At 39.8% G+C, this 26,271-nt stretch overlaps 1 protein-coding gene across 1 annotated transcript in view; it reads left to right on the forward strand.

Annotated features, from left to right (window-relative positions):
- The window catches only part of LOC126470012 (DNA polymerase theta-like), a 347,322-nt gene that overhangs the window by 270,705 nt on the left and 50,346 nt on the right, over positions 1–26,271 (forward strand). Inside the window, exons 20-21 of the mRNA XM_050097913.1 lie at positions 5,544–5,767; positions 9,398–9,596. Coding sequence (XP_049953870.1) covers positions 5,544–5,767; positions 9,398–9,596 — 423 coding nt within the window. The remainder of the gene's footprint in view (positions 1–5,543; positions 5,768–9,397; positions 9,597–26,271) is intronic.

Genomic DNA, 26,271 nt, shown 5'->3' on the forward strand with positions numbered 1-26,271 from the left:
CTTCTGGTACACCTCTGATGCAGATTACAAAAGCCCATTTTCCATGTGGGAGCTGGATTCTGCATTTTCTGAAGCTCATGACACATCCCCTAGTCACAAGAGAATCCATTACAGTATGCTGCAGCACCTCACAAGACGAAACAAAGATATCCTTCTCACACTTTTTAATCCCAATTGGGCATCAGGTCACTTACCCGACTCATGGCGTGAGGCCATTTTGATTCCTCTTTTAAAACCTGGGAAAGGCCAGACGTGAGTTATCACTATGTTGCCCTCACTAGCTGCATGGGAAAGACCTTGGAGTGGATGGTCAACCGTCGCCTTGTCTGGATCTTAGATCCAGGCAACTCCTTAGTCACTTTCAGTTTAGGTTCAGGAGGTATCGCTCCACCTTCGATAACCTGGCCCTCCTGGAGACAGCTATACCACAGGGTTTCCCGCACTGGCATCACCTTTAGGTATACTTTTCGACATCAAGAAAGCCTATGATACTACTTGGAGGTATGGTTTTCGTCCTGTCTGATTGGTTTGAGAAGGAGAATAATGTCCCTCAAGGTAGTGTTTTAAGCGTGACTGTCTTTGATATAGCTATTAATAGCATTACGCTAGTAGTGCAAAGCCCTGTCCAGTGTACTTTGTTTGTGGGTGACTTCTCTGTGTTTTGCTCTTCTTCCAGCCTTGCAATGACAACACGTCAGTTGCAACTAACTCTTCAATGTTTGGATGGATGGATGGATGGATGGAGAACAGTTGTTTTAAGTTTTCAACCAATAAGTCTGTGTGTGTTCTTCTTAACTGTTCTTGTTCCATTCTAAACTGCCCCGAGTGGGGATGAGAGACTCTGTTCTTAATTTTAAAGACACAGTGAGGTTTCTGGCCCTCATAACTGCCTGTAAATTTACATGGTTGCCACATCTTAAGTACCTGGAGAAACGATCACTTAAGGCTCTCAGTATTTCAAAATGTCGTAAGCACAGTACATGGGGAGCCAGCAGGACTTGTCTGCTCTGGTTTTATAGGGTATTTGTGCAATCTTGGCTCGATTATGAGTGCATGGTGTATGGGTCTGCAAAACCTTTCCTATTTAAAGATGTTGGACGTGGTGCACCATGAAGGGATTTGGTTGCCACTGGGGCATTCAGAACAAGCCCTGTACCAAGTCGTCACACAGAAGCTGGTGATTCATGTCAGGTGATGGCTACTTAAGGCGTACGAGGTATATAAAACACTGTCCACACCATACACACCTGCATACCATACTGTTGCTCAGCTTCCACTGGCATGACTTTTTTTGTAACTGGCAAAGAAAAATGAGGCCCTACAGAATTCGCGCACAGGGTTACCTTTTAGAGATGGGTGTGGTTGGTCTTAATGTTTTACGTCACGGTTGGAGCAGATTTCCACCTTGGCTCCTCCAGAGACCCAAACTTACTTTAGATTTGACTAATTTTAAGAAAGATAGTACACTGGATTTTACATTCCAATCTCTGTTTTTTAACATTTTAGATATGCATCACAGTTTCACAGTAGTTTACACTGATGGCTCCAAACAAGGGAATTCCCTTGGCTACTCAGTACTGTTCGCTGACCATGTCGCCAAGATTCACCTTCCTGAGGAGTATAAGTTTCCGCTGCGGAACTCCATGCAATCCTGAAGGCATTGGAGCAGAAGCGTCGTATTCGGGGCAATCGGTTTCTCATCTGCTCCAATTCCCATAGTGCATTACAATCGTTCTACAACCTGCATCCCACTGAGGAGTTGGCCCAGCTGATATGTGACCAACTGTACTTGCTCCAACGGCGGGGTAAGCAGGCATCGTTGTGCTGGGTGCCAGGTTATGTAGGGATGCAGGGAAATGAACAGGCTAGTTGGGCTGCCAAGGAGACCTGCAAAGGATAGGATGTGGCAGTGTGTCCTATTCCTTTTGCAGGCTGTCACTTCTGCACTACATAGGAAGTATATGCAGTTGTCGGATGAGATATGGCTGGTGGTGATGGCCAATAAGCTGTGGTTGGTGAAGTCAAGAACCCGGCTGTGACATTCCTCCTGTCAGTTGCTCAGGAGGGATGAAATGACCCTCCCGTCTTAGAAATGGGCACTGCCCTCTCACACATAGCTTTTTAGTCTGGTGAGAGGATCCCCCATTTTGTGATGCTTTTGGTTTGCCATCTCTATCCCCCTTATTTTAACAGAGTGCATTTTATACTGTGATGCAAGGGCAGAAGCAAATATTGGTGGGGATCTACCCTCTGTTTTAGCTGATGATGAGACAAGTGTGACAAAACTTTTAAAGTTTTGTGATGTGTCTGGACACTGGCCTAAACTTTTAGGCTGGGGGTTTTAGTGTGTTGCAGTGTGGCTGGCTCCTCCTTTTTTTATCTTGTAGTCAGCCAGCCACATCCATCTGCCATATTGTTTTAGCTCCTTATACCACTTTCTTTCCGTGTATTTAATGTTTTACTAGTGACGCAATACTTCATTCTGTGCTTCTGTGTAGATACGCTCATAGTTTTCTAACTTTTGTTACCTGTGTCGTACGTGCTGTTTTGGCTTCCTGTTTTTTGTATTTTTCTGACACTCATCTAAAACCTCCATCCATCCACCCATCCAACTCATCCCTCGTTGGGCATAATTACCTCACCAGCCTAGTTCAAAAGCAAATTTCCCAGGCCATCATATCCAATCCTGATACTGCCAATCCCTAGAAAAAACAACTTAGGAGTAAAACACTTGTAACTCAGTATTATTCTGGTCTTGAGCTACTTCAATACAGCTATGATATCCTAAAATGAGATCCATTCTGTCCAAAATTTTCTCCACCACATATAGAATAACTTTTTGTCACCTTCCCAATCTCCACAATGTCCTTGTCATACCCTATGCTCCTTCTGCACCCATTTCCCTACCCTATTTATGGTTCTTACCGTGATGGTCCCCACTGTAAGACTTGCCCTATGCACCCTCCTACCACCACCTATATCAGCTCTGTAACTGACAAAACATGTACTAGCAAAGGCAGACCCAACTGCAAAATGAAACTTGTTGTATACCAACTGTTATGTAAACACTGTTTGGCTTTCTGCATGGGCATGATTACTAACAAAGTATTAGTTAGGATGCATGAGCATAGGGAGAAGGTGTATACTGGCAACACACTTTATACTGTTGCTGAGCATTCTCTAAAACATGACAGTTGTGACCTTAGTGTCTGTTTCACCACGCATGCTACCTGGATTTTTCTCCTGGGCACCAGTTAAAAAGAGCGCCATAGGGGGGAATCGATGCTGCAACATATCCTTTGTTTTGCCACCCACCTGGCCTTAATTTACGTTAATTTCTTTGTTCTCAGCATTTGTCCACAGTAACTATTCCTTTCTTCACTCCCTTTCAGTTCTCTGCATCTTTCATTTCCTGATCTGTCATTTTTTTTGCCACTCCTTCCCACCCATCACATAAAATGCATTAGCTTTTCGCTCTTATTAACTAGTGCACAATATTTCGGCAGTAACTTCTGTCTTGCATGTTACCCTATCTTCCACCTTTAAGCTCTCAGGTTGCCAAATCTCGTCTGGTGCAGTCTCCAACAATCAGTCTTTCCTTCTGATCCCATCATGTTAGTCTCCCGTCTCCCAGGATTCTGCACAACTTTTCTGAGTTCTACTCCCTTTCCTAAACCTCACCAGTTCTTGTCATTCACCCCTTTTAATTCTCTTCAACCCTTCTGCACTGAGCAAGATGGCACAGTGGTTAGCACACTGGAGTCGCATTCAGGAGGACGATGGTTCAATCTCGCGTCCGGCCATCCTAATTTAGGTTTTCCGTGATTTCCCTAAATCGCTCCAGGCAAATGCCGAGATGGTTCCTTTGACAAGACCTGACCGACTTCCTTCCCCGTCCTTCCCTAATCCGATGAGACCAGTGACCTCCTAAATCAACCCAACTCAACCCTTCTGCCAGGAGGAGGAGCCACTGGCTCTGAAAACTTGCAGACTTTAATATCTTTTATATGTGTGTTGTTCTGTGTGAGTAGATTTCTTATCCATCCAATTACATTATGTTTTCACAAATTGATTATTTTTGTTTATAAATACACAGTACAGTTCAATATTGTGAATAAGTTTTTTGTATTATAGGAATGAACCTGCACTTAGTAAGGCATGATACTCCTCTTAAAATGACACATGAATGTATTTCGTATTGAGTGTGCTATCATAAATGTGATAGCTGCCGTAGAGAAACAGGAAAATTTGTAATTGATATTGTTAACCATATAGCAGTAGGAGAAGTGGTAGAAAGGCATAAAACTGTGTAATAGGAACAGATATTTAGTCAACATGGGAGTGCAGAGCTTGCAGTTGCCGTAAATATGTTTTATTGATACATTTACACTTTGATAGCAGCACTAAGAGACAGGTTCAGCTTTGATTAAAAAGCCTTGTATGCTGTCATGAAAGTATCCTTGACATTCACTGCCTTTTATTTCGACTCAAATGTTGAAGCATTCAAAATATATTTCATCAGCTTGACTTTCATCTGAACAAACCTCAGACTTAATTACTATGTTCTGCACCTGCAAATTTGTGAACAGTTGTTCACTGCAGTCAGTAAAGGTACAAACTTCTTTCAAAAACAATCAATGTCTGATGAACCCCATTGCCATTGAGGTGGTTCTGTGAATAAGTGGAACTTTCATTTCTGGGCTCAGGGTAACCCTGCTCAGTTTCACAAGCATTTATTACAAAGTACTTCTATGGATTGCACTGGTATATTGTGGGATGATGGGCTCTTACTTCTTTGGTGATGACTGAGGTGCCACTGTCGCTGTGACATCTAAACATTATCTGAACATGTCAGATATGTTTTCAGCTTGAAGATCCCTACATTTCTAAATACTGACATTCAAGATGAATGGTTTCAATGGGATCAAGGCACCTATCACATCACCAGTCTACGGCAATAGTACGGTGTTTGTTTGGGGTTGCTAACACTGTTGCCTTGGTCTTTAGGCCTCTTTGTCTGTGCCTTCCTTTTATGAAGGTATCTGAAGGGCGCAGTGGACTGGACTAAGCCAAGGACCCTAGCTCAGATCAAGACAGATACTGAAGAAGAAATACCAACATTCCACGTGAAACTTTTCTCCCACTGTTTGAAACCTACAGTAATGACACACTGAATGCATGCAGCAAAATGCACAGCATTTGACCATTATGATTTTTTAAAAGTGATGTTTAGTGCCTTTGCAATCCTGCTCAAAACATTTTAAACTTGAAATAAAGTTTTAAATGTTGCTTTATTTTTTCTAACTATTCCCTTTTATCAACAACACCATGTACTTGTAGATAGTATGAAATGTTAGGTACACAACACAGTCTCCATGTAATGAAAATAAGTCAAATGAAACAATATAATTGAACACAAAAGACATTTATCTCCTTTATATCTTTTCTCCAGTAATATCATGACCCTGCAATTACAAATTAATCTTAGTACTTTTTAGTTGTGGTTAATCACCAATCCTCTTTAAATATATTCCACCTCTTAGATAACAGCTCTGATGCCATTCCTGTACAAGAAAGGATTCTGCTGCTTAAAGAAATGCTCACAAATTCCACTTGCCAGAAATCAGTAAGTGTGTTTGATGGAAAAGAAATGTACAAAGCTTTGTATAACTGCCTTGGTATGCGACTTCGTGGTCTGACTTGTGATCCAAAGATTGCTGACTGGCTGCTTAATCCAGAAGGAAGAGAAAAAAATTTGCAAGCAATGGTAAGATTTGAGTGGCATTTCAGAACACCCTGTTAATTTTATTTCTTACTCATTTTCTAAGATACTTTAATTAAACTGACACAGATATTTGACCTGCAGTTATGTTCTACTGTCATATACACACATCAAAAAACGTTTTGCATCACCTCAGTTCCAAGTTCATCAAGGAAGTGTTGGTCCAGATTGTCCCACTCCTCAGTGGCGATACAACATAGATCTCTCAGAGTGGAGGGTAGGTCATGTTGTCTGTAAACAATCCTTTTCAATCCATCCCAGGCATGTTTAATAGGGTTCATGTCTGGAGAACATTCTGGAAACTCTAGTTGAACAATGTCATTATCCTCAAGGACATCATTCACAAGATGTGCACAAGGGGAAGGGGAGTGCGAATTGTTGTCCATGAAGACAAATGCCTCGCCAATATGCTGCCGAATTAGTTGCACTACCGATCCGCTGTTACGGCGCCTTCCATACCACCAGTGGCATAAGTCTGCCTCACAAAATGCCACCCCAAAACAGCAGGGAACCTCCACCTAGCTGCACTTGCTGGACAGTGTGTCTAAGTCATTCAGCCTGACTGGGTTGCTTCCAAATACGTTTCCAACAATTGTCTGGTTGAAGGCATATGCGACACTCATCGGTAAAGAGAACGTGATGCCAATCCTGAGCAGTCCATTTGGCATGTTGTTTGGCCCATCTGTACCACGCTCCATGGTGTCGTGGATGCAAAGGTGGGCCTTGCCATAGACGTCGGGAGTGAAGTTGCGCATCACGCAACCTATTGTGCATAGTTTGAGTTGTAACATGACGTCCTGTGGCTGCACGAAAAGCATTATTCAACATGGTGGTGTTGCTGTCAGGGTTCCTCTGAGCCGTAATCCGTAGGTAGCAGTCATCCACTGCAGTAGTAGCCTTTGGGTGGTCTGAGCAAGGCATGTCATCAACAGTTCCTGTCTCTCTGTATCTCCTCCATGTCCGAACAACATCGCTTTGGTTCACTCCGAGATGCCTGGACACTTCCCTTGTTAAGAGCCCTTCCTGGATGCGATTGAATCACAGTATTGACTGCCTAGGCTTGGTTAAACTACAGACAACATGATCCGTGTATTTCCTTCTTGGTGGAATGACTGGAACTGATCAGCTGTTGGACCCTCTCTGTCTAATAGGCACTGCTCGTGTATGGTTGTTTACAGCTTTGGATGGGTTTAGTGACATCTCTGAACAGTCAAAGGGACTGTGTCTGTGATACAATATCCACAGTCAATGCCTATCTTCAGGATTTCTGGGAACGGGGGTAATGCAAAACTTTTTTGAAGTTTGTAGAATAGTGTATTTGTACTATATTTTCTTGTCCATGTTGTTGGTTAGAAGCTGTTTACTGCATCAATTTTATGAGATGTTTAATTGTAGGTATGATTTATTTGTGAAAATGGTGCAATGATGGAGAACCAATTAGGCATAATCTTCCCTGGCTTTTTGCCTGTTGTAGATAGTGACAAAGACATAGATTATTAAATTATGTACGCGGATAGTAAGAACTTTTTAAGGAGTGTATTTTGACTGCTTTTAATTGTCATTTATTCATCTTCTTGTGTTGTGGAGTTAAGTTTGAATGGACTCATGTGAAAACCTTGATTACTGTATTTTTTGGTGTTACATCTTTCCTCTTTTCCTTCATATTCTGAAAAACTAACAATGTACTTTAAGCAGCTGTCAGATGTAAGAGATAAAAATAAACTGCAGGGTGCAGAGAGATGATTAAGCTAAAGAACGGCAGCACAATGAAAAATAAAATGTGGGCAAGAGGTAAGGAAAATGAACACGAAGTAAAAGGAACAATGATTATTCAATATAAACAATAACTAAAAGAACCAACTGATCCATTCTCTTCATTAGAGCAAAGTGGTGAGTGAAATATAGTAGCTTCTCCTCATCATCCTACTTTTTCTGAGCAGAAAATTAATGAATACAAATGCACTGAGTTGGGAAAGAAAGGTGGAGCAGGATAACAATGAGGAATACAGGGGCAGACAATTAGCTAACTAGGTGACTGAAGACAGGTACAGTCTTACATACAGTAAAGTCAAGAGGACAGACTGAAGCAACCGGTTAAAAAAAAAATATGAATGCATGAGAGGTAGAGGGAAACAGATGAAGAAAATGAAACTAATGAACATAAAATAATAATGATAGATAACTATCTAATTAATAAAGTGAGTGCATGGAAGATCAGAAAGCTATGAATCCAAGAGGGAGGAATGGAAATACACTGACAAGAAATGGAATTGTTCTTTTGCAGGCTATAGAGAAAAAAGGGGGTGGAATTATGACTAAGGTAGGATCTAGTGAAGAATCAGGGAAAGAGAGTTTTGGGATGTGCTGGAAGTTTAACTGCATCAGCTCAGTTTATAGGACCTGTTTTTGAGGGGGATGGAGTAGATGATCTATAATACAGAGCAACACATGAGGCATTGATATCAGCTGCGTTCTGCTGAACAGCATGCACTGCAGCTAAGTAGCTGAGCTTACCTTACAGTAACAAGCTAAAAGTTACATTTGGAATACCACAAGGTTGGTGTCAAACATGAACTGCACAGAGGGTTAAACCAGAATTAGCTATTCACAGGTTTAGTTTGCCTTTTTTTCCTCAGCTATGGTCTGGTGAATACTGTCAGTGCCATGACAACTGGACAGGATGTTTCTACTGAAAGTTCCTTGGCTTCACCATTTTGGGGTTTAGCAAATTAAAGCTTTTGTAAGAAATCCTTCTGTCTTAAAGAGAATGACATGCTGAATATATTAATAACAGTTGATGTGAACCACTGATTTAGCACCTGTCACTTGTCCTGCATTAAAAACCCAAAAGTCTTCATTATAATAAGAGTGGTGCTACATGCCAAGGTATTATTGATATTAATCTTTAGAAACTACAGGTGTGTGGGAATATGTGGTGATACTGAAGTGAAGAGCATCATGACAGAATATAATGTATTATAGGAGAACATAGCTGCCTTTTGCTAGTGTTAAAAGATTTATTGAGTAGCCTAAAACCAGATTTATTTGTTTAAAAGTAGAAACGTGTATACTATATGCAATCAGGTATTTCAGTTGTTAAAGGTATTGCTATGTTAAAGCTGTGTGCTGGGACCGATATAACTATAACTGGCATTGTAGGGCTGAATAAGACCAGAAAAATGTGTCCATAATAGCTTGATTGATGACTTTATCCAATCTGGATTGGGAGAATCACAGATTAACTTATAAGGTGAATCTTGCACACACATCCAAGTAAAAATTCAAAATAGAATGAAAGAAGTTGCTACAAGAGAAGGGGAACAATAGTGAAAAAATAATTCAATTTTTTGTAGAAGAGAAAGGATGACATTATGTGAAGTTACATTATTGAAATGCTCATATCTTATAATTTCTTTGTAATTTATCGTGGGTAATAGTGTCTTTAACAAAGCTATTAATTTCTCTCTAGAGAAAGGTTATTCGTTAGTTGTTAAATAGAAATAACTTTTTTTTTTTTCATTGCAAGTGTAAAAGAAGAATTTTGTCCGTAAGTTTTGCCAGTTCTTATTGCTGCCCTGTTTTATCATGTAACGTTCTATCCTTTTTATTTCTAAGGCAATACAATATTGCCCAGAGGTGAGCCAGGTTGCAGTCCTAGTTGGTCACATCCGTGGTGTTGGCAGCCCAGCCCTAAATGTCAGTAGCTCCGTTTCAGCACAGCTGCGTTCTTCTGCTGAGGCTTTAGTTACATGGCACACTGTGAACGCTCAGTTCAAACTGTTGTCTGAAAACAAGTTGCTTCAAGTATTTGAAGGTGAGTTGCTAAAACTAAGGAGAACAGCTAGTTTTTAATATAATTATGAACCTATTGCAACACTCTGTAAGAAGACAGACTGAAGATGAACTGTAAAAATATTATCTTGATATTTATAAAGTAACCTATCAGACTTGTACAAAAGCGAAAGCATGTAGGTAGAGGCTTGGGAGAATGATAGGCAATATTACCAGCATTGTTAGTGCACTTTTAAATGATAAACATTGGCAGCGCTAAAATGGATCATGTGTGGATTGACACTGTAAATGAAAATATGATATCAGAGGGGCAATAATAGAGGAAATTGAAACAAAGTGTCTGCTTTTGTACAGGGCCCTTTGAGAGGATGAATAAAACTATGAGGGTGTGCTGAAAAGTAATGCCTCACAAATATTTTATGTGAGAACTCTTAAAACTTTTCAAATAAAACAAATGTTATTAACATTCTACATCTTAATTCTTCATGTCTACATATTTTCAGTCCTCTGCCACTAGAGGGCTCCAAACTGTTATGTGTGACATGGTGGTGTGTAAATGGAACTATGTCAGTGCATGAGAAACAGTGTGCTGTGATAGAGTTTCGAATTCAAAGGGTTCGTCCACACTAGGGAGGACTCCCTGTTCTGCACTCGTAGGTAGCACACCGCGCCTAGTACACGTCCACTGTGGCACTCGGGGGCCACAGCACCAAGTTATGACATCTGAAGAATGACTTATAAGAGCCTGAAACCAATCATTAAACAATAAAAGAATTTTACAAGTGAAGCAATATTTTCAACCTCTGGTATAATGCTCAGTTGTGAATGTTCTTCCAGCAGGATAGTTTGTAGATACAATCATAACATATTAAAATTTATTTTCAGTTTTAATTTTTATTGTATCTTTAGCCAATCTTATTTTAATGTTTTCATTAGACATGTCAAAACTCTTATTTTACATTTTTGTTTACGTATTCTGAAAGTTTAATTTTTGAAGCCCATGCTGCAACAGAGGGCGTGTTCAGAGTTAGTCCATTGCTCCATTATTGCGGAGTAACTACTATATGCCTCTTGCAAGGCCACACTCACACATTCTGAGCATACCTTGTTAACCCTCGCATTACCAAGCGGGGTATTCTGACTACCCCAGGTTGATTTTTTTTCCTATAATAATGTTGTCTGAAGGGCCACATGCCTGTGGTTTCATGGCTTTGTACTAAAATGATTGACATTGAATACACACTCACAACTGTCTAATTTTTGTGGCTTTATTATTGTTATTCAAGTCATTTATTGGTGGGATTGTGAGACTACCCCACTTAGTATGAAACGTCTTATTTGTAGAAAAAGAAGATTTTGGGAAATATATCTGTCATTCATCTTCTTTGTTGAGTTTTGCCATAGACCCAATGTTTGTTATTGTTGATGGTTACTATTGTTGATTTGAATTTGACGTTCACTGTTGAGCTGACATTACACGAGTCAGTATTTCATTTGCAAGTAAGGATGTCCAAAGGACTTTCTAGCGAAGAGATCATGGAAATTCTATACAATTCTGATGTCAGTGATGATGAAAATGAATGGGACATTGACAATAAACTGAATGAATATATGGAAACTCTTGACATAGCATCAGATGAAGCTGATGATGAAATATCAGAAGACACTACATATTCATGTGAAGAAGAAGAAGAAGAAGAGAATGATGAAGAAGAAGAAGACGAAGACACTGGAGATTTGTTTGTTCCTAGAAGTGGACTACAATTTTCTAGTGAACCACCAAAAGGCAGGCGGCGTCGACGTCGCAACATTTTGAATGTAACACCTGGCACAGTGAATGATGGAAAAACAATCAAAACAATAACAGAGTCATTTTTATTATTCATCTCACCGGAAATCGTGAGCATTATTGTAGAAGAAACGAACTGGGAAGCCAAACGAGTAATTTCTTTGTGGAATGCAGCTCATTCTTTGAACAAAACGACATGGAGAGAGATAGCCGGCCGGAGTGGCCGAGCGGTTCTAGGTGCTGTAGTCTGGAACCGCACGATTGCTACGGTCGCAGGTTCGAATCCTGCCTCGGGCATGGATGTGTGTGATGTCCTTAGGTTAGTTAGGTTTAACTAGTTCTACGGTCTAGGGGACTGATGACCTTAGATGTTAAGTCCCATAGTGCTCAGAGCCATTTGAACCATTTGAGAGAGATAAATGCAACTAAAGTGTACGCTGTATTAGCAATTCTAATAGGAGCTGCTTGAACTCATGGACATCACACAAGTGCTTCCGATCTGTGGGGAGGTAATGTTGCGTTTTGGCAACCATTCTTTTCTGCTGCCATGTCAAGAGACCGATTTTTGTCTATACTGAAATTCTTGCAATTTGACAACAGAGACACAAGAGCATAGAGAATTTATGAAACCAAGGACATCAGAGTAGTGTTCAACAAATTTCAATCTAACTTGTGCAGGAACTTCTATCCTCATGAATATGTGACTATTGATGAACGATTAGCAACATACCGAGGAAACTGCCCTTTTAGGGTTTACATGAAGAGCAAGTCTGGCAAGTATGGCATTAAAATTTGGGTTTGTGCTTATGTGAAGACATCTTACTTATTATGGATCCAAATTAACACAGGAATGGTGGACAATACTCAGGAAGTGAATCAAGGACAGAGAGTTGTTTCGAATCTGATGGAACCATTTCCGAATAACGGTCATGGTGTAACAACTGATAATTTTTTCACCAGTTTTCCATTGGCTGCTGAACTACTAAAACAAAACTCGACATTGGTTGGTACCTTGTGTTTCAATAAGAAAGAGATTCCGAAGGAATTCTTGCCAAACAGAAAGAGAAAAGTTCACTCTTCAATGTTTGGTTTCACAAATGACTTGACACTGGTTGGGAAATGCAGTAATGCTACTCTCTACTCAGCGTAATGAGAGACAAGTGAGTGGGGAAGAAAGTGAACACAAACTTGAAATCATACTGCGCTACAACAAAACCAAAGGTGCTGTAGATAATGGGGACAAAATGACAAGAGAATACAGTTGTGTTAGAGGAACGAGGCGGTGGCCACTAAGAATATTCATGGAAATGATAGATATTGCAGCACTGAATGCATATATTCTCTACACTCAAAGATATCCTGAATGGCAGAAGAATAACCAAAGCCGATGTAAACTCTTCACGACTGAATTGGCATTTGGACTCAGCAAAGGCAACATGGAAGAAAGAGCCAAAAATATCAATGGTCTTCATAAACATGTACAAGATGCACTGGAAACTTGTGGTATTGCAATTCCTACAGTAGTGATCCAGACCCAGAGTTCCAACTTACCAACACCACAACGATGTCAAGATTGCAAGAGAAACGAAGATCGGAAAACAAGATTCTGTTGTGTAACGAGCAAGAAACTTGTTTGTAATATACACAGAGAAGAAACTGTTACTGTGAAGTGCATGCAGTGCAAAAATGTACTTGTCTGAAAAGTTGAAAGAAGTCTTGTGTTACTTTACTGCAGTGACTGTTGAGATACATAGATTATTAATTATCTGTTCGTTGAGTACTGAATTTAGTGAATGATATTAAAAAATTTTTGTAATTTGCATCTGTGATCTGATTAAATACTTCTAATAACCTGAAAAGCTGTTTTTCAATACTAAATAAACTCATTCAATGGAAATAATGAAATCTGAGAACAAATATTACAATAAAATACAAAACTCTTTTGGGGTAGTCCAAATACCCCGCTCGGTAAAATAGAGGTGTGAAAAAGCTTGGTAACGGGAGGGTTAAGTCCGTTGGTGCAACATGGCTGGGCAGTACAGTCTGTTTTCACAGAACGATAAATTTCGTATTATCAAAATGTTCATAGGATAGTGTGAACGGGCGAGTGCGTGATTGAGAGTTTCCGATGCTGCAAGGAAAAGGCCTGTCATTTCTGACCTGTGGTACTGGAACCGTGACGTACGTCACATATTTCAGTGACCAAGGACAGCCTGTACATTCAGCATCACTATGAGATCTCACAAAATTTCAGATAAATCCATAAATGTTTTCACCTTATGTGGTTCCTTGTAGCAAAGTCTAGCATTCCCCGCTGCTACAAATGAACCAAAAATGTTTGACTCATTGTAAGCACCCACACCTTCATTCGCTATAACACATGTAAATGTAATCTTTTTACAGAACACGCCAAGAGTTTGATAGTTGAGTAGTTCCTCCTGATGTCTGTTTTGTCAAAACATATATAGTTTTACATAACTTGTACAAAATAAGCACTACAGTTCACCATCATTTGATTTAATCTAAGCATACATAATCTTATATGTATGTGTAGCTGATATGTTGGGTTCATATACGGTACAATTTATGTATATTCACATCAAGATTCATTATAACATTTATAACTTGTGCACATGTAACACTGTAAATCCTTTAAGATTTTACTTTTGCCGTTAGGATGGGTCTAACATCATCTTATGATGTTTTCAGTACACAGTACTTGATATTTTCTCTGATCGTTCAAACGGTGCTTATCTCTTACAGGTCTGTCATCAGTAGGTAACTCTCTTAGTCAGGCTGGAGACCCGAGGAACCTTCATCATCAGTTACTCATATTTGCCTGCATTTTAGATGATGACAACATGTATGGATGTTATTAAAACAATAACAGAATTGTTTCAGAAACTTAACATCATGTGGGGAAAGTTCATTAGTTTCCATACATATGACACCTCAGCTGTGTTAGGATCACACTCCAGTCTAGTGACGTTAATAGAACATTAGAATCATTCAGCATTAACAACACATTGTATTATGTTGGTGCAAAAATTTGTAGTGTTTTTGTTTAGCGTGTTGGTATTCCAGTTGCTATGGGTTTATTTAGTGACTGTCATTTTTTATTTATTGCTGTTTGAGTTTACATATTATCATTTGGAGATAGTGAGTGCACCTGTGGATGCTAAAAAATGGATTGCCAAGTGGAGAAATGGGAACTCTTCTGAAACATTCTTTTGTCTGAATTCACTAGAGAGGTAACAGCAGTGGAATCAGACAGAAGCATTTGCACAATGTATGAGGATAGTGTCATTGCACAGACCATGGAAGCAAAGTGGTATTATCATTTTAAGGAAGATAATTTTGATATTAGTGATTCCACATTCAGGAAGACCTTTGAGGTTTGATGAAGATCATTTAAATGTATTAACCCACAGTGATCCACATCAGTGTACTCAAGAACTGGCAGATGTAATAAACTGTGGTCGTTCCACCTCTGTGTGACATTTGCATGCAATGGGGAAGGTTCAAGAGTCGGGTGTACTAGTGCCATATGCTCTAAGCCAAAATAATGAAAATCAGCAGGTGGCCATATCCACAAAAGATAATGTTCTGCATCTGGTGGAATGGTGAGATGTACTACAAATTGCACCTCCGATGTTTAACCATCACTGCTGACATTTGTGGTCAACAGCTGAGGGGTCTTGGAGATCCAATCCAAGTACAGCATCCAGGAAGACTGTGTGAAGTGATGTTACTCCACTGTAATGCCTGCCCTCATTCTGCTAGACTGACTAAAAAAAATTATATACAGGAGTTGAGTTGGGAAGTCATTCTACACCCATCTTATTCACCCAATCTTGCCCTCTCAGATTTTCACCTTTCCATCTTCTATCTAACAGTATTCAAGGAACTTCCTTTCCAGGTGAAAATACACTCCAAACATGGCTCAATGTGTTCTTCACCTCAAAAGCACGTGATCTGTACAGTTTCATAATTGTAAAGTTACCGCAGCATTGACAGTTGTTGTTGTTGTGGTCTTCACTCCTGAGACTGGTTTGATGCAGCTCTCCATGCTACCCTATCCTATGCAAGCTTCTTCATCTCCCAGTACCTACTGCAGCCTACATCCTTCTTAATCTGCTTAGTCTATTCATCTCTTGGTCTCCCTCTATGATTTTTACCCTCCACGCTGCCCTCCAATACCAAATTGGTGATCCCTCGATGTCTCAGAACATGTCCTGCCAACCGATCCCTTCTTCTAGTCAAGTTGTGCCACAAACTCCTCTTCTCCCCAATTCTATTCAATACCTCCACATTAGTTATGTGATCTACCCATCTAATCTTCAGCATTCTTCTGTAGCACCACATTTCGAAAGCTTCTATTCTCTTCTTGTCTAAACTATTTATCGTCCACGTTTCACTTCCACACTCCATACAAATACTTTCAGAAACGACTTCCTGACATTTAAATCTATACTCGATGTTAACAAAATTTTCTTCTTCAGAAGCACTTTCCGTGCCATTGCCAGTCTACATTTTATATCCTCTCTACTTCGACCATCATCAGTTATTGTGCTCCCTAAATAGCAAAACTCCTTTACTACTTTAAGTGTCTCATTTCCTAATCTAATTCCCTCAGCATCATCCGACTAAATTGGACTACATTCAATTATCCTCGTTTCCCTTTTGTTGATGTTCATCTTATATCCTCCTTTCAAGACACTGTCCATTCCGTTCAACTGCTCTTCCAAGTCCTTTGCTGTCTCTGACAGAATTACAATGTCATCGGCAAACCTCAAAGTTTTTATTCCTTCTCCATGGTTTTTAATACCTACTCCGAACTTTTCTTTTGTTTCCTGTATTGCTTACTCAATATACAGATTGAAGAGCATCGGGGATAGGCTACAACCCTGTCTCACTCCCTTCCCAACCACTGCTTCCCTTTCATACCCCTCGACTCTTATAACTGCCATCTGGTTTCTGTACAAATTGTAAATAGCCTTTCGCTCCCTGTATTTTGCCCCTGCCACCTTCAGAATTTGAAAGAGAGTATTCCAATAAACATTATCAAAAGCTTTCTCTAAGTCTACAAGTGCTAGAAATGTAGGTTTGCCTTTCCTTACTCTTTCTTCTAAGATAAGTCGTAAGGTCAGTATTGCCTCACGTGTTCCAACATTTCTACGGAATCCAAACTGATCTTCCCCGAGGTCGGCTTCTATCAGTTTTTTCATTCGTCTGTAAAGAATTCGCATTAGTATTTTGCATCCGTGACTTATTAAACTGATTGTTCGGTAATTTTCACATCTGTCAACACCTGCTTTCTTTGGGATTGGAATTATTATATTTTTCTTGAAGTCTGAGGCTATTTCGCCTGTCTCATACATCTTGCTCACCAGATGGCAGAGTTTTGTCAGGACTGGCTCTCCCAAGGCCGTCAGTAGTTCTAATTGAATGTTGTCTACTACTGGGTCCTTGTTTCGACTCAGGTCTTTCATTGCTCTGTCATACTCTTCATGTAGTATCATATCTCCCATTTCATCTTCATCTACATCCTCTTCCATTTCCGTAATATTGTCGTCAAGTACATCGCCCTTGTATAGAACCTCTATATACTCCTTCCACCTTTCTGCTTCCCTTCTTTGCTTAAAACTGGGTTTCCATCATAGCTCTTGATATTCATGCAAGTGGTTCTCCTTTCTCCAAAGGTTTCTTTAATTTTCCTGTAGGCAGTATCTATCTTACCTCTCACGAGATAAGCCTCTACATCCTTACATTTGTCCTCTAGCCATCCCTGCTTAGCCATTTTGTACTTCCTGTCAATCTCATTTTTGAGACGTTTGTATTCCTTTTTGCCTGCTTCATTTACTGCATTTTTATATTTTCTCCTTTCATCAATTAAATTCAATATTTCTTCTGTTACCCAAGGGTTTCTACTAGCCCTCGTCTTTTTACCTATTTGATCCTCTGCTGCCTTCACTATTTCATCTCTCAAAGCTACCCATTCTTCTTCTACTGTATTTCTTTCCCCCATTCCTGTCAATTGTTCCCGTATGCTCTCCCTGAAACTCTGTACAACCTCTGGTTCTTTCAGTTTATCCAGGTCCCCACCTTTTTGCAGTTTCTTCAGTTTTAATCTACAGTTCATAACCAATAGATTGTGGTCAGAGTCCACATCTGCCCCTGGAAATGTCTTACAATTTAAAACCTGGTTCCTAAATCTCTGTCTTACCATTATATAATCTATCTGATACCTTTTAGTATCTCCAGGGTTCTTCCATGTATACAACCTTCTTTCATGATTCTTGAACCAAGTGTTAGCTGTGATTAAATTATGCTCTGTGCAAAATTCTACCAGGCAGCTTCCTCTTTCATTTCTTAGCCCCAATCCATATTCACCTACTATGTTTCCTTCTCTCCCTTTTCCTACTGTCGAATTCCAGTCACCCACGACTATTAAATTTTCGTCTCCCTTCACTACCTGAATAATTTATTTTATCTCATCATACATTTCATCAATCTCTTCGTCATCTGAAGAGCTAGTTGGCATATGAACTTGTACTACTGTAGTAGGCGTGGGCTTCGTGTCTATCTTGGCCACAATAATGCATTCACTATGCTGTTTGTAGTAGCTTACCCGTACTCCTATTTTTTTATTCATTATTAAACCTACTCCTGCATTACCCCTATTTGATTTTGTATTTATAACCCTGTATTCACCTGACCAATAGTCTTGTTCCTCCTGCCACCGAACTTCACTAATTCCCACTATATCTAACTTTAACCTATCCATTTCCCTTTTTAAATTTTCTAACCTACCTGCCCCATTAAGGGATCTGGCATTCCACGCTCCGATCCGTAGAACACCAGTTTTCTTTCTCCTGATAACGACATCCTCTTGAGTAGTCCCCGCCCGGAGATCCGAATGGGGGACTATTTTACCTCCAGAATATTTTACCCAAGAGGACGCCATCATCATGTAATCATACAGTAAAGCTGCATGCCCTCGGGAAAAATTACGGCTGTAGTTTCCCCTTGCTTTCAGCCGTTCACAGTACCAGCACAGCAAGGCCGTTTTGGTTATTGTTACAAGGCCAGATCAGTCAATCATCCAGACTGTTGCCCTTGCAACTACTGAAAAGGCTGCTGCCCCTCTTCAGGAACCACACGTTTGTCTGGCCTCTCAACAGATACCCCTCCGTTGTGGTTGCACCTACGGTACTGCTATCTGTATCGTTGAGGCACGCAAGGCTCCCCACCAATGGCAAGGTCCATGGTTGACATAACCACTGGGATGAAAATGTACGTCATGCAACCACAGAAATTTTAAGAAGTCTTCATTGCCTCTAATTTCAGTCCACAGTTCAACAGATGGACTCATTTGCTTTTCATAATCTTTTTCGTTTAACTGTTGCACAACCTTTATCTTGTATAATTGCAACTTTAAATCATTTTATAAAATTCTGTGCACACGACAACTGGACATTCCCACTACTACTGCAGCTTATCTCACAGAACGCTTTGGACTGTTGATTATGTTTTGAACCTTCTCTATTTATTCCTGTGATTGACAATTTCTGAGCCTTATTGGCGATTTCATCGTAAGTACACTTCTTGTTGCTTCTAAGTTTGTCATCCGTAACTGACTGCATGTGCTCATGGTACAGGATCATTCCATCTAAGACTGAAATGTTAATGGTATTCCCATCTAGCAGCAACAACACAGTTACAATTTTTGTAAAAGGCATTCACAGCCACAGTACATTCATGTCCACTGCAGCGCTCCATCTCAGCAAACGGCGTACCCACCTGAAACATATTACAAACAATTCAGTGTTACCAATATATCATTCTACTTCCAGAGGCTAATTAAAATAGCCCATTTCTCTCCCACACGGTGTTTTTATCATTGAAGATAAACTTCGTGCTTTTATTTGCAAATTTCAATTATCGATAGGTAAAACTGGCAAAAACAATTATTCTGCATTTGTGATGTTAAAAGCACTTGTTCATGATAAAATCTGTGACGCAATTAGGGCAAACATATAAGAAAATGTAAAGGGTCGTCTTCAAATGTTTGCTGATCAATTAAATCGTTACTTCCCAGAACATAATAAAATAGAAGCAAAAGTTTGCCAAAAACTGATTCGCACCCCTTTTAGCCCTAATACTGGAAAAGTTGCAAAAGAAATCCAGAATGACAGGAGCTGTAAGAACATGTTTGAATCTGATTTTCATGAGCAGTTTTGGTGTAAAAAAAAATTGCAAAAACTAAAATTTGAGATATCACTTTATGGTATCTTGTGCTTTTCTCCACAACTTATTTATGTGAACAAGGGTTTTCTGCTTTGCTGGTAATTAAGAAAACAAGCCCAGGAATCATTTGAAAGTAAGTGCTGATATGCATGTACGTTTGAGCAATAATATTAGCCCCAGGATTACCGAACTTGTACACAAGATGCAAGCTCAAAAATGACATTGAAACAAATAGAATTATATTTTCTCAGGTTACCTTCCATTCAGAAGGCTGTTGCATGCAGCGACTGTTATATTGACTTGTAAATAATAGAATTCAACTATCAGTCATCCTTTTTAAATTTTATTGGCAGATATAGTTTCTAGCTGAAATCTAGATCTGTCAATAAAATTTAAAAAGGACGACTGATAGCTGAAATCTATTATTTACAAATTAAATTTTCTATTAAAAATTCCGTGTTTTCTATTATAACACTACTTTTGTTTTACTAAGATGTTAAAAGTTTTGATTAAAGTTTATCTTTAGATTGACACAGTTTGTTTTTCTTGTACATTGTGGTCCCTTCTAAGAATGAAGAAATCAAAGTGATCCCTGGTCAAGAACGGTTGGGGACAGTTGGTCTAGCGAAAGGACAGTCAGAGAGATGGTATCACACCCATGACAGAGAGAACTAGTTTTGATGTATTCTGGGCACCTAGCTCATTTCTTTCTGCTAACAAAGAGGTATGACCCCAGTTGTCCATTCTGCCAATCTGCATCATGAATTAATAATGGGTCGCTGCTGTCAGTTGTTACTTGGTTTATTTATGTCTGCCCCTATCTATTTCTTATTGTACTGCTAAGCTACCTATGCTATCCTTTGTTTCTTCTTCTTCTCCTCCTTCTTCTTCTTCTTCTTCTGATGAAGAGTAGTCCCTGGTTAAATATTCCCAGCAATACCAGTTCACTATCTTGCTTTTTCCAGCCAAGATCACTGACAATGAGACATTGTGTCTCCCTTCCTGCTGTGTTGACTGCCCTCTCCCGTCAAAATTCTATTGTGAGGATGAACCTTTTCCAAATGTGCCTGTTCAATATACAGCTGACGCTTAAATCACCTCTCTCCCAGCACTCTATAACTGTGGCTGCCTCATTTCAAATGCCTGTATACCTCCACAACAGTGTCCATGAAAAATGAATATCCTGGCACTTGTTTCACCACACACATTTGTGTCATCATTATGAATTTATGTACTATCAGTCTCTGCACTTGATCGTAGAAAAAGTATTTAAGATGTCTGCTGTTGTTTCTGATTTTCAGTGCAAAATCTTTAATACTTTACCAAGTATTCATCTATAGAATATCAGAACCAAATTAAAAGAAGCGGCCAGTCTCATAATCTTATCTTACCCTTTCCCTGTACCCATGTTTCCAGACCAGTACCATTACAGGAACCTAATGAAGAGCACAAGACAAAGATTGACTTTGATGCTGTGGTTTGGATAGAAAATCACCAATCCTCAACCTGTTCGAAACTCATTCCTTCCAAATGCGATCGTAATCCTCCACAAATCATCTCTTAACCTGACCCTGCTCTGTGCTTAGTGACAAATTGGTTGTTGTAATTTTCAGTCAGATATATGGTAGATGTGATTTTGTATTTCACTTCATTCTACACCAGCTAGTAATATGGGAAATTGAATCCTACCTTGTAAGAATCCTGGTTTATAAATGCCAATGACCCTAGTCTAAAATAGCCATACCCTGGTATCTTTGGCCAGTAGTGGTTCTATTTTCTAGCTCCCAATGTGATATTACCACTTCCACCTACAATGTTATCTGTTAATCTGGAACACCATTTTAACATTATATGCTTGTCTGCATGGCCATCTTTTGCAGCAGCTATTTAAATCAGTTACTATTGGTTATCCCTGGTTTGTAGTCTATTTTTATGCCTAGTTTTTTTTAAATACACAAAATAAAAGGTGGTACATAATGACATACAACCACAAATACACACACAGCATATCCAATATTTTAAAAAGAAAAAGAAGAAGAGGAAACATAAGGCATAAAAGTAGTCCACCAAGCCAAAAACTCAATTCAGAATTACTTCCCAAGAACAATAGAAAAAACTTATCTATATCAGAAGTTGGGAGTATACCACTGAAAAGCAATACATGTGATGGAATACATAGGTCAAACCAGGAGGATATTTGACACCAGATACAAAGAACAAATAAGAGCACAGAAGTTCTGTTTTTGCAGAACAGTTCCACCAACACCAACATAAAGTTACCTACAGACACACAGACATGGACATCTTAACAACAAAAAGCATCAACTCACCTTATAAGAAAACTACTCAAAAAACCATAATTGGAAAGAAGCAACTAATTAATGATCAGATCAACTTGGTAAACCAGACCCTCTTTCACCTGATTGACCACTTAATATACCATTAAATGTACATACATATCCATAGGCTCCATTTATCACTACCATCTACTCCCAAATTCTGTCCTATAATCACCATCCAGGCCTATCCCCCCCCCCCCCCCCCAAGAGAAATTGCTTGCAATCAACCTCACCTCCCCACCCCCATCTCCACTCACACCTGAACCTAACACACAAGACAATTTCACAAATTTACTCTCCCTCTCTCTCTCTCTCTCTCTCTCTCTCTCTCTCTCTCTCTGTCTCTCTCTCTCTCTCTCTCTCTTTCTTTCACACACACACACACACACACACACACACACACACACACACACACACACACACACACAGTCTCACAAGTTGGCAACACACTCACAACGTGAACAAAACCAACGAACATACATAAACACTGTTACTGTGCAGAATGAGAAGCACACACAACTCCAGTTCAGTTTACAAAAGTGAAGTATAATAATTCAGCACAAGAAATACTGCAGAATGGCAAAAACTGCCAAGTGCATATGTGAATTGAAGTCTTTCAATGTCAGCAGCTGCTAGTAAGGAGGAAATAAGCAGAATACGTAAAGAAACACCATAAGTAACTCGCACACCAACTTTATGAACAAAACCTGTTTTTAACCTTAAACAACCAAAAATGTACAAACGTAGGTATCCAATTTGCAGAATAACCACCTAATATGCTTTATAAATAAAAGCAAAACACACATGGTGTAATTCTCTTTAATTAAACTGGAATAAGTTCAAGATGGATAACCACTTTAACATTAGTTTGAAACCGTTTCTGTTGTATCTATCCAACTTACTTCTGAAGGTGCAATCCTGCAACAGTTGGTCCCAGGAGCTTAACTTTAATGAAGATTATTTATGACAATCCTTGGATAAACTCATAACCCGGGAAAAAGGGGAAATTGGTGTGAATTGTGCTATCATGCACAATAAGGATTGGCACCAGCAGAAATTTATGAAGCATCTCCAGAAGGTAGGTACCGTTTTGGAGTAAAAACTGCTGAACACCATTATTTGTATCATATTCTGTTTATTGATTCCCTCCACAGAAGTAAAACAGTCAGTGCAGTACAGTACTGTGAAACAATGAGAAAACTACAGTGCAAAGTTCAAAACAAAGGGCGTGGAATATTCAGTCAAGGCTTTGTGTTGCTTCATGACAATGCATGATCCTATTCTACTGGTGCCACTCAAAACCTTATTCATCAGTTCGGTTGGAAGCAGTTTGATCACCCACTCTAAAGTCCCTATCTTGCACCTTCTGACGACAACTTGTTCTTGAACTTGAAACGTAATTTTGTGGGAAGGTGCTTTGACAGCGCTGGCAAGGCAAAAAACAGTGTTCAGCAGTGGCTGTCTATGAAGAGGGCATTAAAAGTTGGTTTCCTGCTATGGCAGCTGTCTGAACAATGGTGGCAACTATGTATAAAAATAGTTTAAAAACTGCTCCTTCTTGCAAAAAGGAATTTTGGTTTGAAAAAAAGAATGTTTTATGAGGTTTTTTTCCCAGAACAGTACTTACTTTCCAAATATGCCTCATATGTTAACTGTGACATGGTGTAGCAACATTTCCACTCCTCTCACATCAGTTCTGCTTGGCATTATTATATGGTTCTCGTATAGAAGAGAGTATTAGAAATGCTTACATAAACCATGTCATACAGTTGTACCTGAGTGCTAGCCACCAGGCAACTATAATAACTGGTGAAGCATGCCCCACACCCTGTAGATAACTATAAGATTCTAGACCAACATTAGTTTCAACTATCAATAGCAAGGAAAAAGTCTGGTTTAGAGCCTACTTATTACTAGCACTGTTCCATCGCTTGTGGAAGTGATGTAATCTAAAGGGAAAGAACCCCTATTGCATGTAACCCTTTTCATTGTGTAAATGCTCCTCCTGGGCCTCCCGCTAATACCTGCCGGGCAGAATGATACAGTTTTAGGGGCCTATCATGAGATGACATCATCCTTGCACACACGATTGGCCACCAGGCCTCCATATCCTGGCTAAGCCCTGCAGCCAAGTGCAGAGGCTTACCTCGTACTGCTGACTGCTAAAGCTGTGCAGCCTTCATCTCCCACACAATGCCCTCTCCATTGCCACTGCACACTGCTCCTTTTGCCGTCGACCAGATCACTCATCTGTACCTGTAATGCAAGACTCAGTGAGGCCATAATTTTTCATCATCAATACTTTGTACAGAAAAAAAAGAAGAGAGACTCAAAAGAAAAACTTTTTAACCACATTGTAAAAAATTATAAGTAACACTCTGTCAAATTTTGCAATGAAATACATTAAGTAGGGTCCGAGAAGGCGAACGGGGGAAGGGGATTACTAGTTATCAGGAGCGCCAGTGTTAGATGCATTATGGAGCCCCCCAGGCAAACACCATTCAGGGCTGGTCAGAAAGTCAATGTGCATTTGGTATGACAGCCGAGAGGCCTCATCAGAGATGTGGAGGCGACCATGCATGCAACTATCAGATGTGCAGGGTGCAGCCATCCGCATGTTGTGGCCCACTTAGGCACCAATGACACCTGTCGCATGGGTTCTCAGGCCATCCTCAGTTCATACAGGTGGCTGGCAGAATTGGTGAAGGCTGCTGGCCTCGTCTGGGGTGCAAGCAGAGCTCACAATTTGCAGCATTATTGTTCCCAGAGTTGATTGGGGTCCTTTGGAGCCAAGTGGAGGGTTTCAATCAAGTGATTTGTCAACTTTGTGACAGTCTTGGCTGCAGATTTCTAGACCTGCATTATCAGTTGGGAATTTTTAGGAGTCCCCTTGAATCACTGAATTGTCAAAGTATTTGTTACAAAGTTCCTGAATTTACTGCCCTCCAGGAAAGTTTTTGCGCTCAAATTCTTCTCAGGACTGAGAGCTGGCTGAAAAGTGAAAAACTCAGATATTTAGCAAGTTATGGAATGTATATCAGAAAGACAGATTAGAGGCCACGGGAGGGCGAGTGTCGATCGCAGTTGACATAAATATTGTATCTACTGATATCGATGTTGAGCGTGACAGTGAAGTTATCTGCTCATATGTAACAGGTCTAGGTGAAACCAAGCCGATTGTTAGATTTTTTTTATCAGCCACATGATTCTACTGTGACAGTTCCAGTGTCAGTCAAAGAATATCTATGGTCATTAGTGGATAAATAGCCAGATCGTGCATTACTAATTGGAGGTGACTTTAACCTACCGAGTATACTAGGTCTACAACTTTGCTTCCGCCATTTTTTCTCGAAGTATGTGGCTTTATTGTGAAAAACTTATAAAAAAATTGTGATTCATAGTGTTGCCCATTACTCTCCACTACATTCTCCCATCTTTCGGATAGCATGGTGGAAGAACTGGGCGTCTTTTGTGGGGATCCATGAATCGATTCAATTTTGTACTTGTTCATATGATCGGAAGTACTGGTCAGCCAGCTGGTAGTCAGTGAGAGCAACGTATGGAGAATATGACGGGAGGGATAGGACTTCTCATTTCGATGTTTCCATGTATATTTTGACGGGTTTAGCGACATGGGATCAAGCACTGACTTGCTGCAAAATTACGTTAATGTGTCTATCGATGTATTGTGGCCGTTTGTGTTTCAGTGCTGGGCTCGAATGCATCAATTGCTTTAGATAATGATGTTCTGTGACTGTGAAAACATTCTGTCTTCCACCGTCATGCCGGTCTTCGACATCAAAATCACCATTCTTAAGGCGTTGAAAACAATCTCTGCACATTCTTCCACTAATAGTTACCTCACAATTGATCTTACCCAGCATTTTAAGAGGCACAGCTGCAGATTTCTTCATGTTAAAGCAGAAAATTATAACTTCCTACAAATTGTGAGAAATGAGTACATAACTTGACGTACTTAATTGAGAATGACCTTACGATGCAATCACAAATCGACTGATATTTTTATGGCATTAAGTTTACAGAGGCCTAAGCTTATTGTATTACACCTATGACCAACTATCGAACCCAACTTGCCGCTACTGTCGTCTATTGTAAAACAGCTAAAGCAAAGTTGTAGACCTAACAGATTGGGATGTCTATGGATTCACTGCAGGGGATACAGACAGACAGACATGCGATGTATTTTTCAACACATTTGCTGAAAACTGTCTTGAGCATCTAGTTCGGCAGCCCATACGCAATGGGCCTTAGACCTTATGGCTACAAATAGGCTGGACGTTATTGACAATGTCAGTATA

The sequence above is a fragment of the Schistocerca serialis genome, chromosome 1, assembly GCF_023864345.2.
Source record: "Schistocerca serialis cubense isolate TAMUIC-IGC-003099 chromosome 1, iqSchSeri2.2, whole genome shotgun sequence".
Classification (NCBI taxonomy): Eukaryota; Metazoa; Arthropoda; class Insecta; order Orthoptera; family Acrididae; genus Schistocerca; species Schistocerca serialis.